This window comes from Stegastes partitus, unplaced genomic scaffold, assembly GCF_000690725.1.
Source record: "Stegastes partitus isolate 25-593 unplaced genomic scaffold, Stegastes_partitus-1.0.2 Scaffold795, whole genome shotgun sequence".
Lineage (NCBI taxonomy): Eukaryota > Metazoa > Chordata > Actinopteri > Pomacentridae > Stegastes > Stegastes partitus.
Genome location: NW_007578526.1, coordinates 3,978 through 19,303, shown reverse-complemented (window position 1 = coordinate 19,303; position 15,326 = coordinate 3,978). Strand labels below are relative to the sequence as shown.

At 41.4% G+C, this 15,326-nt stretch overlaps 1 protein-coding gene across 2 annotated transcripts in view; it reads left to right on the top strand.

Moving 5' to 3' along the window:
- adam11 (ADAM metallopeptidase domain 11) overlaps positions 1-14,496 on the top strand; it is a 36,335-nt gene extending 21,839 nt beyond the window's left edge. Inside the window, exons 9-27 of one of the 2 annotated variants that reach the window (XM_008292217.1) lie at positions 110-184; positions 1,825-1,896; positions 3,861-4,027; positions 4,602-4,686; positions 4,788-4,878; positions 5,224-5,275; positions 5,539-5,638; positions 5,896-5,967; positions 6,334-6,426; positions 7,431-7,511; positions 7,616-7,666; positions 7,753-7,816; positions 8,006-8,111; positions 8,202-8,321; positions 9,184-9,352; positions 9,481-9,595; positions 10,143-10,233; positions 11,768-11,785; positions 12,519-14,496. In XM_008292217.1, the coding sequence (XP_008290439.1) occupies positions 110-184; positions 1,825-1,896; positions 3,861-4,027; positions 4,602-4,686; positions 4,788-4,878; positions 5,224-5,275; positions 5,539-5,638; positions 5,896-5,967; positions 6,334-6,426; positions 7,431-7,511; positions 7,616-7,666; positions 7,753-7,816; positions 8,006-8,111; positions 8,202-8,321; positions 9,184-9,352; positions 9,481-9,595; positions 10,143-10,233; positions 11,768-11,785; positions 12,519-12,534 (1,638 nt within the window). In that variant the 3' untranslated portion in view covers positions 12,535-14,496. Of the gene's footprint in view, positions 1-109; positions 185-1,824; positions 1,897-3,860; positions 4,028-4,601; positions 4,687-4,787; positions 4,879-5,223; positions 5,276-5,538; positions 5,639-5,895; positions 5,968-6,333; positions 6,427-7,430; positions 7,512-7,615; positions 7,667-7,752; positions 7,817-8,005; positions 8,112-8,201; positions 8,322-9,183; positions 9,353-9,480; positions 9,596-10,142; positions 10,234-11,767; positions 12,236-12,518 lie in introns of those variants that run through there. The other variant, XM_008292216.1, reaches the window with a different exon arrangement.
- Positions 14,497-15,326: the final 830 nt, after the last annotated feature.

The following is a 15,326-nucleotide window of genomic DNA, read 5'->3' as shown; positions in this document are numbered from 1 at the left end:
GTGTGAATGATGCTTTCACCTGCTGGGTTTGTGTTTGTGTGCGCTTGTCCTGTGTGAAGGTTATTATGACAGCAAACTCAAACGTGTGGATTTCTTTTGCCCCCTCCAGGTGCGTCGAGGACAGCGCACCGTCCAGACCGAGACCAAGTACATCGAGCTGATGGTTGTCAACGATTACGATCTGGTAGGTGTCCAGCTGAGCGCTCCAAGGTCTCTTTTTTTTACCGACTTGGTGTGACTGCAGCACAAATAATAAGTCAGTCTCGCCGATAGCTGTGTTGATTGTGCTTTATAATGAGCACAGAGGAACTGTGAGAGGCAGTGACTGTTTATCTTCTTATTCCTCTTATTCTTATTTGTCTTGCGGTGAAGTTCTACTTGAGTTTAACTTTGTGATTCCTGGAATTCTCGTTCCTGTTTCAGCAGACATGAATGATGAACCCAAAGCTGGCTATTTGAAGGAGAGTTAGGCAGTTCTCTTTCCCTGAGAAAACCTTTTAAGAGTGTTTTGCTGCTGTAGCGTCTCTTTTTGAAAATTATTTTGTGAAACAAGACAAAGAAAAGAAATCTGACTGCTTATTTTTGTAAGAGATGATAAAGAGCAGTAATGTTGTAATGTACTATTGTTGTTTGTTATGGTTTTTGTGGTTCTTTATGTAAAATCTGTTAACCTAAAAAGTGCATTTCTCACTGAAACATGCTTGAGTATAAGTAAAAAGCTGCAGACAACATAACGCTTAAGTATTGTACTTGAGTTAATGTACTTAGTTACTTTCAATCACTGCATTAGCACAAATTAAAATAAGTCAATCTTGCTTTTCTAAATATTAAAAGTAGTAACAGATGGGCGTCCCTACAGCTCACCTGGTTGAGCGGGCGACCCATGAACGGGGCTGTAGCAGTCGTGGGTTCGACTCCCGCTGCAGGTCTTCTCCCCACTTTCCTGTCTCGCTCTCTCACTATCCTAACAGTCCATCCATCACTTCTGCCTCACCAACACCTGCAACCTTGGACTAATCTTTGACACCAACCTCACTTTTGAACAGCACATCAAACAGGTCAAACTGGCCATCTGAAAAATATCGCCTGTCTCTGACCATCTCTCCCTCCCTGCAGCTGAAAACACTCATCCATGCCTTCATCCCCTCCAGACTGGACTACTGCAGTAGCCTCCTCTACGGTTTACCCTCCAAACTCCTCAAAAAACTTCAGCTTATTCAGAACACATCACCCCCGTCCTCCAACATCTCCACTGGCTCCCTGTCAAAGAACACATTACATTCAAGATCGTCCTCCTCACTTACAAAGCCCTCCATCCTCTAGCCCCCTCCTACCTCACAGACCTGCTCCAACCACCAAACCCCTTCCCGCAGCCTTCGTTCCTCCCCTGCTCACCTCCTCGCCCCACCACCATGGACCAAGCACCGGACCTGGGGGGGACAGAGCCTTTTCTGCTGCTGCTCCCACCCTCTGGAACTCCCTTCCATCTCCCATCTGACGCTGCTCTGACCTCCACACATTCAAGTCCCCTTTTAAAAACTCAACTTTTCAAGATCACTTTTAATGTTTAACTACTATTTAACTTTTTTTTTTTTTAACCTACCTTCTATACCTTGCTTTTTGTCTGCTTTTTATTCAACTTTTTTTGTTCCTGTTTTTATCTTCTCCCCTGTTAAGCGACTTTGAGTATCTTGAAAAGCGCTATACAAAATAAATGTATTATTATTATTATTGTTGTTATTGACTAATAAAAAAGGCCAGAGAAAATCATTTTTAGTTTTTTATGAAAGTAGTAACACATTGTTTCTCTTCTCCTCTTGTTAGTTTGTGCAGCTCCGTCGATCAACCACTCAGACGAAGATTTTTGCCAAATCGGTGGTGAACATGGCGGATTTGGTAAGAAGTTTATTTCATGTATATATTCCAACATTACAAATCTAACCTCATAGGACTTTACATCACATAAAAAAATCCTCACACCAGCAAACTCATCTGAACAGAAGATGGGTGTAATTAGGTTAAAAAGCAACAAATCCATAGAACTGGGGATACTGTTGAGGGACTGAGCTTCCTCTTATCTATTTTTTAACCATCTCACCCCATCATAGCGACTCTCTTGAGCTTTCCTTCCACGTTTTGGAGCCGTTTTCTGCACATGAGACATTCCTGAGTGGGACAGCTGCCATCTTTTATTCAGTCAGTCCACAAACTGTCTGATAATTTATTTTTTTTAGCTGTCACAGGCTTGGATTCTTTTAGATCTGTTTCCTGTGACAAATCTTGTTTTAATACCTCCGACTAATAGAAAATACCGCCTCTCGAATCCTCCTCCTTTTACAATCATCTCCCTGACTCTAATAAGGGCTTTTAATATCAATGTTTTCAATTTTTTGCTTCATTTTGGCTTGTTTGAAGATATATATACACATAAAATCATTTAGAAATGCATAAAAATGTAGGTTATATAAATAAACCTTAGATTTATGTCAGTTTCAAGACATCAATTTTAATCAACGACCAGACAGAACACCTTAAACATTAAAGGTGATGTATAATGACGACTACACTCTACACGTCCCCCTGAAACCTAATAAAATTAAAGACGCACTCTCCTCGTCCTCCTCTAAAGCTGCCAAATCTAGTGCAAAAAAAAATACTCACCTTGCGCGCTTGTGTCCTCCGCTGCACCATCAGCACAGGAAACCCTTCGCTTAGGGGGGGGACAAACATGGTTTCCACGGCAACCAGCTGCTGCCTCTTTCCTCGCACTCCATGACTGAAGTAGACGGATGCAACTCTCTCCAATTAATTGCAATGATTAAAAACTGTATTGAGTGAATGTTAAATGCGACTGAATACAGCTGCACAAACTCAGCTGTCGGATCCCAAGTTTTTGTTTTTTTCTTTTAAATCTTAAATTTGTAGTTAAATCCTTCTCGTCTGCTTTGCTGAAACCTTTCAGGATTCTGCTGTATTTTAGTCAATACAACAAATGCACCTTTTCTTAATGATTCCACACATTCAAAGTTCAAGGTGGCTCGGTGGTTAGCATCGTTGCCTCGCAGCTACAAGGTCGCTGGTTCACGTCCTGGTGAGGACACCTGAGATCTTTCTGCGTGGGGTTTGCATGTTCTCCCCGTGCAGCGTGGGTTCTCTCTGGGTTTTTCAGCTTCCTCCCACATAGTCCAGAAACATGTTGAGGTTAATTGGTGATTCTGAATTGTCCGTAGGTGTGAATGTGAGTGTGTTTGGTTGTCTGTCTCTAAGTGTAGCCCTGTGATAGACTGGTTACCTGTCCAGGGTGTCTCCTGCCTTCACCCTGAGTCAGCTGGGATAGACTCCAGCCCCCCACGACCCTTGTGAGGATCAAGCGATGTATAGATAATGGATGGATGGATATTCGAAGTTTATTAAGCCGAGACCAGAGTCGTGTCCTATAGCGCCCTCTTTCTTTAGAGGCAGGCTGTTACAACCATTCGCTATCACCACTTGAATGCACCACAAACAAACTAAAGTTGTATTAAAGTTTGAATGCTGCAGAATACTTGTAATCATTATCATTATTGGTTGTTTTGATCATGCATGTGTGACGTTTAAAATTAAGTAATATTTGACATAACATTGGACAACTACTGGATACGTGTTTTTGTTGCTGTTTTACATTCGTGCTCTGCTTTATGTTTGTGTTTCATTTGATGATATCCTCCAAAAGTGCTTCTCTCAATCAGAACTGATGTAATAGTTCTGATTACTGGATTATTAGACGAAAATAAACTCTCACATTAGCTGAATTCGTTAATTCATTTGTGCCTCCTCGTCTGTGTAATTGTTGCTAAGTTGTCATGTTGTGATGGGTCCAGATATACAAGGAGCAGCTCAACACTCGCATCGTCCTGGTGGCCATGGAAACCTGGTCGTCTGAAAACAGGGTCTCTATCGGCGACGACGCCTTGCTGACCCTGCGTGACTTCATGAAGTACAGGAAGGAGAGCATCAAGCAGCACTGTGACACCGTGCACCTCTTCTCGTGGGTTCACAACGTGTTTGGCGTTATTGTCTTTTTCTCATCCTCTACTTTCTCTTTGTCCTCTTTCCTTCCTCCTTCTCTTTCTTCTTCTGGTCTTCCTCTCGATTGTTCTTCTTCTTACTTTTGTCTTATACTTCTTCCTCCTCTTTGCTGTTGTTCTTCCTCTTTTTCCTCCTCCTGCTGTTTGTTGTTTTTCCACCTCTACATTCTTCTTTTCTTCCTTCTCTCCTTCTCATTTTTCTTTTTTTCCCCTTCATCCTCTTCTTCTTCATCGTTGTTATTGTTGTTCCTCTACCTCTCCCCTCCCCTTTTCCTTGTTGTTGTTTATGTGCTTCTTCCTCGTTGTTGTTCTTCTCCTCCATCTTTCTCCTCCTTGTTCTTCTTTCCTCTTCCCTGTTGTTCTTCTGCCTCCACTTTTTACTTTTCTTCGTCCTCTGCTTTGTTCTCCTTCTTCATTGTTGTTCATCTTCGTCTTCGTCTTTGTTGTTCTTCTTCCCTGTTGTTGTTGTTGTACTTCTTCTTCTTGTCCTTGTTGTCCTCTTGTCTTCTAACAATCCTCCCGTCTTTGCTTCAGCGGGAGGACGTTCATGAGCAGTCGCAGTGAGGCCGCCTACATCGGAGGCATCTGCTCGGTGACTCGGGGTGGAGGCATCAATGAGGTCCGACTACTTCATCAACTAAAAATGTGTATTTGTAGAAATAATATGTGGTTGCTTTTCGCTGTAGTCCTTGTTTAAATGATGTGTTTGTGCTCCTTCAGTTTGGCAGCGTGGGTCCCATGGCCATCACGCTGTCTCAGAGTCTCGGTCAGAACATTGGCATGCTGAGGAACAAGGAGCGAACGACTGCAGGTAAGACTGAGACACGAGGTATAAGAGCTAAAGAGGCAGTTTTTCTACTTTTAATACTCATTGTAATAATTAAATGACTAAGGTTTGCATCTCAAAGCTGTTTTAAACCAAACTCATATACAGCAGTCATTTGATTGGACCACTGAGCTCGTTATAATAAATTTATCTCGGAGAAGATAGAATAGAATAGAATACAATAGAAATACTTTATTTATCCTAGACCTTGGAAATTATTTCAATACAGCATCCCTTCACCTCTACTGCTCCCTTAAGTGGTGAAGTTTCCAGCAGGTTTTGTTGTGTGCGTTCACATCATGACTACAGGAATGTTTTGTGTTTGTCCAGGAGCCTGCAGGTGTCCAGATCCGTGGCTGGGCTGTATCATGGAGGACACGGGGTAAAAACTGAATTTACAATTGGTTAATACTTGTTTACAATTAGAGAGAATGCTCCACTAAAATAGATGTTTCGGGATGTGTCTCGGTAAAGCATCATTTAGTGATAAACTGTGATTTCTTTTCGTTTTTTAGTTTGTGTATTAAGCATTGAAGCCTTGAGTGCACTTTGTAAATGAAAAGTTTACCATGTTTAACTTTTAATTTGAAGCTAATAACAATACAGCACAAGAAGCAAATGTATAAGTGAGTGATTTATGTTCAGCTACTACCTACCCAGGAAGTTCTCCCGCTGCAGCATAGATGAGTACCTGCGTTTCCTCCAGCAGGGAGGCGGCAGCTGCCTCTTCAACAAGCCCACAAAGGTGAGAGACGGTTGGTTATTATCAGAGAGGCTCTTTCGGGTGACTTTTATCACTTTTATGGAGACATAAATGTCAGAAAGTCTCACAGTTCTCAGTAAGGACTGAATATAATCACGCTGAGACTGCCGGGAATGTTTGTTCATCTCAGTTTTGAACTAAAACCAACAAACATTTGAGCATAAATTGATAAAAAAAAAAAACTGTTGCCGTCACATACGCAGATTATATATTGTGTTTTTTTGTTGTTGTTGTTGTAGTTGTTGGACCTCCCAGAGTGTGGCAACGGATATGTGGAGCCGGGAGAGGAGTGCGACTGTGGATCACTTGTGGTGAGCAAACTCAGATGATCTAATGTCTTATTGATTTCCTCGAGACGCATAAAACATCAGTCACTCAGCATTTAAACGTGGTCGGAAAAGTTGCAACTAAATTGCTGGTGATAAATGTTTCCTGTGCGTGGGTGAAAAATTGGCTGTCGCACACATTCAATTAATTGTCTCATCAATCTAAAAGAATTAAATCTAATTGTTGTATTATTCCCTGAATCACTGACAGAAGAAATGATAGAAGCTGGCATCCCCAAATATTGTAACTCTACTGTCGTTGCACTGATTTTAACTTAATGTGAGTTCAGGATGTCAAAATCCAGCACAAAGCACTCTCCAGATATACTGTGAATCCTCTCTGGCCTGCAGGAGTGTGCTCAGAGTGGAGCCAACTGCTGTAAGAAGTGTACTCTGACCCACAACGCCATGTGCAGCAACGGGCTCTGCTGCAGAGACTGCAAGGTGAGCTGCTTCAGGACGTCACGCCAAAGCAAACCTCTCCTCCCTCAAGGTCCCCGCACTGGGAACAGGCTGCATGTGAGAAGAGATGGATGCTGAAAGTGGCACACTCAGTGAAAACGCCATGTTGTGCTATGATGAGTAAAGTTTGATAGAGTTGCAGTTGAGAACTTTCAGAGCAGATTTAAAGCTCGGGCAAGGAGGATTTTCAAGCGACCCGAGAGGAAACTAGACTTCTGCACCTCCCTTTGGTTCTGTTTTCAAGCTTCAGAAAATCTAGCCCATGACTTTGGCCAATGACAGGTATTTTCAGAGAGAGGGCGTTCCTATTGGCTGTTTTCCAGATGCTGCTACACTTGAGTGTCCTTTAAGATGGTTGAAAGTCTGATTTAGTTGTTGACATTCCTGTAGGAAAAGTTTTTCAGCATTTATAACAACGACCTACGCTGTAAGCCCCAAAAAGAGAATCTGGCAAAAAAAAATAAAAATCTATGTTGGTAAATCTTTTCAGAGGTGGAGCGAACATGTTGTAAGTTGGATTATAAGCTTGCTTTTCTTTTTCTTGTGTAGATGAGCTGTTGTCCAATGACTTTACAGACCAACAACAAGAAACAGGAGTGTAATCCTCCCCTCTGAACTGTAAAACCTGCAGTTGGGTTTCGATTACATGTTATTTTTTATAGCTGTATACCAAACCTGAACTGTCTTTCCAACAGTCCTTAAACTACTGATTTGTAACTGGTGGTCTGTCAGACAATTTGAGCCTAAAATTGTGATATTTCATTAAAATAAATGTATTCTGCACGCCACATTTAGAAATTTGCCAAAATAAAAAACAAGCATTTGCGATTCTGTCAAAAATAAAAACCAGTTACATGAACTTTTCAGCTGAACTGCAGGCTGTTCTTTCCACAAAGCAAAGAAGGGACAAGTATGGAAATAAATGAAAAACGTAGCCAGTAAACTATCCTTCTTGTCTTTCCCTCCCTCCTTTGTGGCCGTTGCAGTACGAGCTGAGAGCGGTGACGTGCCGCGATGCTGTGAACGACTGCGACATTCCTGAGACCTGCACAGGCGACTCCAGCCAGGTGAGACCGACCCCTCACACGTATAGATTTATCAAGCCGATTTAAAAAAACATCAGAAGTCCAAAACCCAAACCGACTGAATGATGACGTTCTTTCTGTTGCAGTGTCCTTACAACGTCCACAAACTGGATGGCTACATGTGTGATGCTGGCCAGGTGAAGCCATCTATCAGTTGAATGTTTGTGGCATCAGTAAAGCATTCTTTATCCTTCATCATCGTTTCCACTCTTCACCTCAACAGGGTCGCTGTTATGGAGGTCGCTGTAAGACCAGAGATGGCCAGTGCAGGACGCTGTGGGGCTACAGTAGGTTTGGATTAAATGCTGAGCTGTTTTTTCTTGATCATTCGCTGCCCTCTCATGGCTGCAGGCGGTGATGCTCTTCTTAGGATGTCTTGTGTGAATGTTCTTCTTAACAGAGGACTTCAGGAGGAGGATCTTTGTCACTTTAGCTGATTTGAGTGAAAGATTGAAGACTTTGTTGTCTCCTTTCAGACTCGGCCCACAGATTTTGCTATGAGAAGCTGAACTCAGAGGGCACAGAGAAAGGAAACTGCGGTCCGGACTCCAACGGTCAGGGATGGGTGCAGTGCAACAAACAGTGAGTAAACAGTGAAGATTCATATCAAGCTTTTTTTTTTTCTGTATAAACTCTGGATCTCTTGCATCTTCTTTCGTTTACCCCTATCAGAGACGTCCTGTGTGGTTTGCTGCTGTGCACCAACCTGACCGAGAGGCCGAGGTTTGGCGAACTTCAGGGGAAGATCACCAGCCTGACCATCCACCATCAGAACAAATACCTGGACTGCAGGTGAGACAGCTTTTGTCTGACAGCTTGGTGGGTTTGAACAAGATGAATAAATACAGAACACTTGGTAAAGATGGCTCAATTTGATCTTCTAAACCAGGTTTAATCTAGTTCAGAATGATTGGATTTGGAAATTGTATGTTCTGCAAATCAAAATTAAATATTTCATCTTTTTTTGTGTGTTTGATTTCCAAAACAACATTGGTTTGTCCTACGCTGAGATAAACTTTGTCATGATTGCCCAAATTTGGATTTCCAATGATCTAAATGGACCACATATCACAATATAGGCTCCTAGCTCTGTAAGGAGCAACGGATAGAACAGGGTTAGGGTTAGGGTAATAGAAACCAGCACAACAAAACAACAAACATCCCCTTCCGAGTCCTACTAAAGAGTTTTCAGCAACAGATACCAACGGTTTGATCCAGATCAATACCAAGACTGGATTAGATTAGACTAGATTGTTGATCTAATCCCATTTAAGGGTCCTTTTTTTCCCCTGTTTACCAAATAATTTTAAAGACTCGATCCAATCCATTAGCAAAAAGTTGATTATTCCTAAACAGCTGGGCCCTGGTTGGCTGGTTCTTATATATATTTTTCTGATAATCAAACAGAGACAGATATTCAGCCAAATTTATTTACTCAAAGTAGACAAACAAGGCTAAAAAGAAAGTTTCCGATTTAAGGAGAATAGGAGGAAAAAGTCCATAAGAATACAGACAAAGTACTGATCTTGGCAACCTGACATCGTCTACAAAGATGAAATGGTGCAGTTGAATCTTATTTGGATAATTATGACAGTATGTGAGGGAATATCCACAGTGTATGAAACAGGATTGTATGTGTCCGTCTGACCTGCAGAGGTGGTCACGCAGTGCTGGATGATGGCTTGGACCTGGGCTACGTGGAGGACGGGACGCCATGCGGGCCGAACATGATGTGTTTGGAGCGCCGCTGCCTCCCCGTCACCACCTTCAACCTCAGCATCTGCCCGGGCTCCTCGTCCTCACGCATCTGCTCGCACCACGGCGTGAGTCCACCGCGGCCGTCTGAGTCGCAGCAGGATTTTATTTCTCCTGTATTTAGTGGAGCTTTATGGCCTACAGAGAGATCAGATGTTGGTTGCACTCACTGATGTTTCTCCTTTGTGTGTCGCAGACTTGCAGTAACGAGGTGAGGTGTATCTGCGATCCAGACTACACCGGGAAGGACTGCAGCGTGTTCGACCCGATCCCCACCCCGACTCCAGCGGACGGCCCAGAGAAGTACAGAGGTAGCCACGCCGAGCAGCTCTGTCTTTTTAACATACAACCACAGCGGCTCACCTGTAAAATACCTTTTATTTTTGACAAAGAAAAATATCAAAATAACTTGTTTTGTCAACAGAAGTTCGTTTAGCATCTGTAATTTAGAAAGTTCCATCAGTTGTAGTATAAAATGATAACGGAAAGCCGGCCAGTCAGAAGAAGGTGGACTTTTAGGGAGTAGGACCTTAAAGAAAGGGAAGCTTGTTTCAGATGTGGATGAACTGTGGGGCCAGATTAAAGGCCAGTTTGAGATAAATAAGGATTTTTTTAAAAACTCCAAATCCTGCAAAGTTACTCTGGTGGAGTCCAAGAATAAAAAAGTAGAGCTGTAAATGCACAAAGTCGGTCCTGTTTAAGCTATGTGGAAACTGAAATCAGTTCCACTTTACAGTCAAGCTGACAAAATATAGAGTAGAACCACAGAAAGTCCTGGTTCTCAGCTTCCTGACATGCTATTTACATTTTTTATTTATTTATTTTTTCCCTGACTGGCTAACTCCTTCACTCCCACAGGTCCCAGCGGCACCAATATCATAATAGGCTCAGTTGCCGGTGCAATTCTGCTGGCAGCGATAGTCCTGGGGGGAACTGGCTGGGGATTTAAGTAAGAGCTCTGGCATGCCTCCGTGTGTGTGTGCCTGCAGTGTCGCTCTGTCAGCTAACACAGCTTGCTGCTGAATGCTCCTCTGCTTGCTGTCTGGTCCACACTCACAACCAGAGACTTTAATTCTCGATGCCGGTGGGCACGCAGTAGATGGTTCGCCATCTGCGGGTTTGTCGAGGAAGTTGAGCATGAATCATAGCACTTATTATCAATCACCAGCACTTCTAGGCTCTTTGATGACACTTCCATCAGGCAGGAGTGTTGACGCTTTGTGTGATGAAGGTTTATTCAGTTTGATAAAAAGTTAATCAGTTTGTTCAGTGAGTTCATTCATTAGAGTTTGAATAATTTACTTAATTCTTTTTTAAATACTCGTTCTAACATGAATATTTTCTAGTTTTCTTCAATGATACTAAACTGAGCATGTTTTGGGGTTCGAACTGTTGGACAAGTCGAGCCTTTTGAGAACTTGTGATTCACTAATTCTTCACTTTTTATGGATCGAGCTATAATTTTAGTTCATCAAGAAATGTATCAGTCGTTAACAGTAATTAAGTTGCAGCTCTCTTTAAGAATTTTTGCCAACCAGTATCTTCAGACAGACTTCCCTTTGGTGTCTTGATGAGCCGTGGTGGATGTTATTCACTGTTTCTTTTTATTTAAGTGACCCTAACTGGTCTATAATGAAGATTAGTTGGAGCCCTTCACTGGACACACACTGGCACTGCTGTACGTTTTCACACCACACAGAACTAAACCAGTCAAACAGTTTGTGTACTTTCTATTCTTCTGAAGGGAACTCCACTTATTTTGCACATCGGTGTGAATTCACAGGTTTTAGGAGGAAGTAAATACCACATATGTGACAACAGTTACTGAGGCTGTTTGTGGCCCCAGAGGAAGCCTGAAATCTGACTGACTGAGGTGATGTTACATGAGCCAGTGTCCGCTGAAGACTGTATAGACAGCAAGAAGGGACAATATGTCCATCATGAGCCTGATAGTATTACAGGAGTGCAGAGCTGAACTGGTTGAGTTCTTTTTTTAAATCTTGCACTAGAATAGTGGTGCAGATTTCCTCCAGTGCAGAATCCCAAATAGAAAAACTCAAACAGTCTCTTTTCATGTTTCACTCTGCATGACCGGATTTGATTCCAGATCTTCTTTGTTTTGTTTGATTCACTCCACTATGCTGCTTTGCTCATGCTAGCTTTGCTGTGGCATGCCTGCAGCATGCAAAGGAACAAGTATGCTTGTCTTCGACTCTAATCTTTTGCGTTCATCTCATAACTGTAGCTTGTAGATTAGAGAGTGCAGGGGCAGCTCGCTTGGTAGCAGAGTTTAGTGTGTGAATGGCAAAAGACGAAGATGGGAGGTCTTTCCAAAGCTTGTTTACTGCTTTGCTTTTAAGGCCGTGTGCATGTTTTTTCCTCACACTGCCTCTCACCCACATAAAACAACGATTGATGATCTAACTGAATCTGTTTTCTTCTCTTCTTCCCTCCTCCCTGTTGCCGCATCGCCGCCGATCCAGAAACATCCGAAAAGGAAGGTACAATCCCGCCTTTCAGTAGCGATCTCAGCACAGACATTTATCAGTCTTAATGCCATCTGTTTTATAAAAACCTGAACCTAAAACCCCCACATGTGTGTGCATCTGTTACCTGTTTATTTATCCTGGTTTTCCATCTTTCACACATTTTTTAAAAAGTTGATATGTATTTGTATAGTGACACACACACACATATATATAGCATGAAATAATGCTACATACAGCATTTTTATATCCTATACTAGTTTGCAATACATCGTCTATATATCCTTTAAAACACAAAACTCTCCTGCAACAGTTTTAGCAAACATCACTGTGTTTTGTAGTTTGTGCTATTTTTATTTATCCTGTGTGCCCCTTCGCTGAGTTGGCTGCCATTTATAGCTGCTGTGTTGAGTTTGTATCGTTCATTTCATAAGACTTTCAATAATAAAAGGTGAGCTCATCTTACATGTTTTTCTTTTTGGGTTATTTTTCTCATTGTTTTATGTTCTGTTTCTGTAAGAGCTCCAATAGCCCATCTTTATCTGTGGTTTTTGATCAGTAAGTCGATCAAAACGAGAATCTCTTTTGCTGTTTTCTGGGGTTTTGATTGAACAAATTATCTGTAATCACATTGCTGCCATAGTCTGTTGCTGTCTTTTCAATATTTCTGTTAATCAGACTCTTCAATCTTTTTTTTCTTCTCTCTTCTCTTTCTCTGCTCCTCTTCTTTCTCCACTTCTGTTTCCAGATCTTCGGGAGTCTGAGTCGCGTCTCTCTGCTGCCCTGTCTTCTTTACACTGTGTGCAGTCCACTCTGAGGAGACAGAACAAAGATGTCTTCCACTTACGAGCCCTCCCGCCTTTTCTGTTTCCTTTTCTTGCTCCATCTACTCTCTCTGGAATATAAATCAGTGCCCCGAGGACGCACCACCGATCATCACGGCTGTCAGGGATTGTTTGGAAGTTGCTGTCATGGCTTCTGATTCAGGCACAACTTTTATTTCCTACATCATCAGTGTCGTTTGAATTAATCAGATGGATTGATTTTTGTCCAACCACAGACTTCACAGTGTTCCTCTCTATCGACTGTTATTATGCTTTTACCCCTTTAAGCGGCATCACGGAGGAAGGCCGTGCACTTCTCCCCGTCCGGACTTTTGGAGGAAGCCTTCTGTTAATACACATTTACCATATTTAACCTCGTGGAGAGCACAACCACCTCCTCTCAGTAGTGTGACTTTAACTGCAATAGAAGCGCATAAACATCACCAAATACTGAATGTTGACATTCTGTCTGTTTAGGTGAAGGTTAGTTCTGTTCGCTAGACTTTACATTCCACAGTAACAGCCATAATTTCTCCTCTTATGCTGCCTTTCCTTATCGAGAAGTTAGTCCTAAATCAGTGCTTATGCGTTAATGTACGAATGTATAGTTGAAGCCTGCAGGGAAGCTTGTTAAGTCGCTGTGCTGATCGCATACGAGTACTTTGTACTTTTACTCCGGCCAAGCTGGATAGGCGGCACATGTACGCACTGAATGTTTTATCCTGCTGTATGATATGTAATCCATATACAAACTATATGCATACACGTATGCTGAACATGGGTGCTGTTGTATATAGTGAACTGACTCATTGAGACAGCAGTGACTCACTGCCGCTCTGAATGGAAGCACAAGTCTGGAGAGAGAAGACTCCTCCTGCCTAAAACCGCTTGTTTTTGGAGATTTAATTAGGATTCGAATCCTTGCATTTTAGGGAAATCTGAGCTTTTTTGAGAATCCAGAGTTGTTGTAGGCTGCAGAGAAGATGTGTGTGTTGTTTCACACATGACTCTGAGAGATTTTCAAGCTGCAAAATTCGATTTCTAAGACCCAAGTTAACACAAGATCTACTTCAAATCCACGAAAATATTTGGCGTCTGAGTATTCCATCAATGAGGAAATAGTAGAAATAGCAAAAAAATTTGATTTCACATATGCTTCATCACTAAATGGCTTCAGATGATTTAATTCTGACTGAGCAGAGCCACATGATAAGCAATAAGTATGTACTTTTAAAAGGGCGTTAAAAGGGTTAAAAAGCGTTGAAAAAGCTCTCCCAGATCTGCAGCTTTAAGTGCAACACTTTCTCCATTTATCCTCTCTGCACATCAGAGAACGCTGAATCAGGTTTAGAGGATTACACACTTGTGGTTGTTGTGTATGAAGCCACACAGGCGTCAAAAGAAATGATCCAAGTTACACTGCCAGTCAACCTACAGCAGCATTAAAGCAATATGTTGACATTTTGAGTTCAAGTCTGTCACACAAACCTCTCAAATGAAGGTTTCTGCCTCTGGCAATTAAAAAAAAAAAAAATAATAAAATCTACATTTATTCATAGAGTCGTTTTTTGGTGACTTCTTGGATTTTTAGCAGCACATGAGATTTTTTTTGTCACCACAGGCTAAATTTAAAATGTCAGCATATCCCTTTAAGCATAGTTGAAGTCTTTATTCCGTGTATCACTGTATAAATATCTGAAAATGCTCAAGGACAGTCTTGGCTGAAAGCTCAGGTCACACTGTGTTTACTGCCACTGTTTGTGATCACACGTCGTAGTTAAAGGCACCGTCCACTATGGACGTCAACGTCGTCTCGTCTTAGGTAACCAGTACTGACTACTCTCACTGTAAATACTCATATTCCTGTATATTAAAATACATATTAAACATATCTGAATACTAGTGGCTGTGTGATTGTGGGATGTGTGTGTCTGTTGTGTAAATCCTGATATAAGGAAGACAAAAGGTCTGCGTGAATATCGACAAAGTCTTCTTTACTGTCTTTTACTAACTACAGTCGTCCTCAGATTTATTCATAGCCTCCCGTTAAAGAAGGACAAAAACAGCTGTGAATGAAATAAGTTGAAATTGACAAAAGTAATAATAAACAAAAATGTAATGAAAATCATGACACTGCTTTTGAATTGTAGTTCAACAGAAATGTTTTTTTTTTAAAAGCCTGATGGGACCCGTAAACTAGTATTTTGTTGAACAACCCTTTGAGCCAATCACTGCCATCAGGTGTTTTCTGTAACTCTCAGTCAGACTTCTGCACCTGTTGACAGGTATTTTGATTTCACTGCTTATCGGCAAAGTGCTCTCATTTGTCTGGGACAGTTCTGTTTTTTTAAATTATTCTTTTCAACCACAATTCAAAAGCAACGTCTTATTTCACTAAAGTATAATTCAGCAAATTTGTATTTATTATTACTTTTTTCAGTTTCTAGTTATTTGAGTGTGACTTTTTCCTTTCCTTTAATGGCAGGGTATGATGAATACATTTGAGGACGACTGTACATGACGCTGACTTTTCTTTATCTTGCTTGTAGTGCAGCGAAGGAAAATATATTTAGTCAAGCAAAGTGCTTTCTGCTACTTTAAACTTTAAACTTGACTGTAATTCAGATTCAAATATTGTGACTTTTACTATCTGATAACTTTAAATACAAGTTACTTTGCAGATTTAGTTCTACAATACAAAATAAAATCAACAAATAAATGACGATTTAATA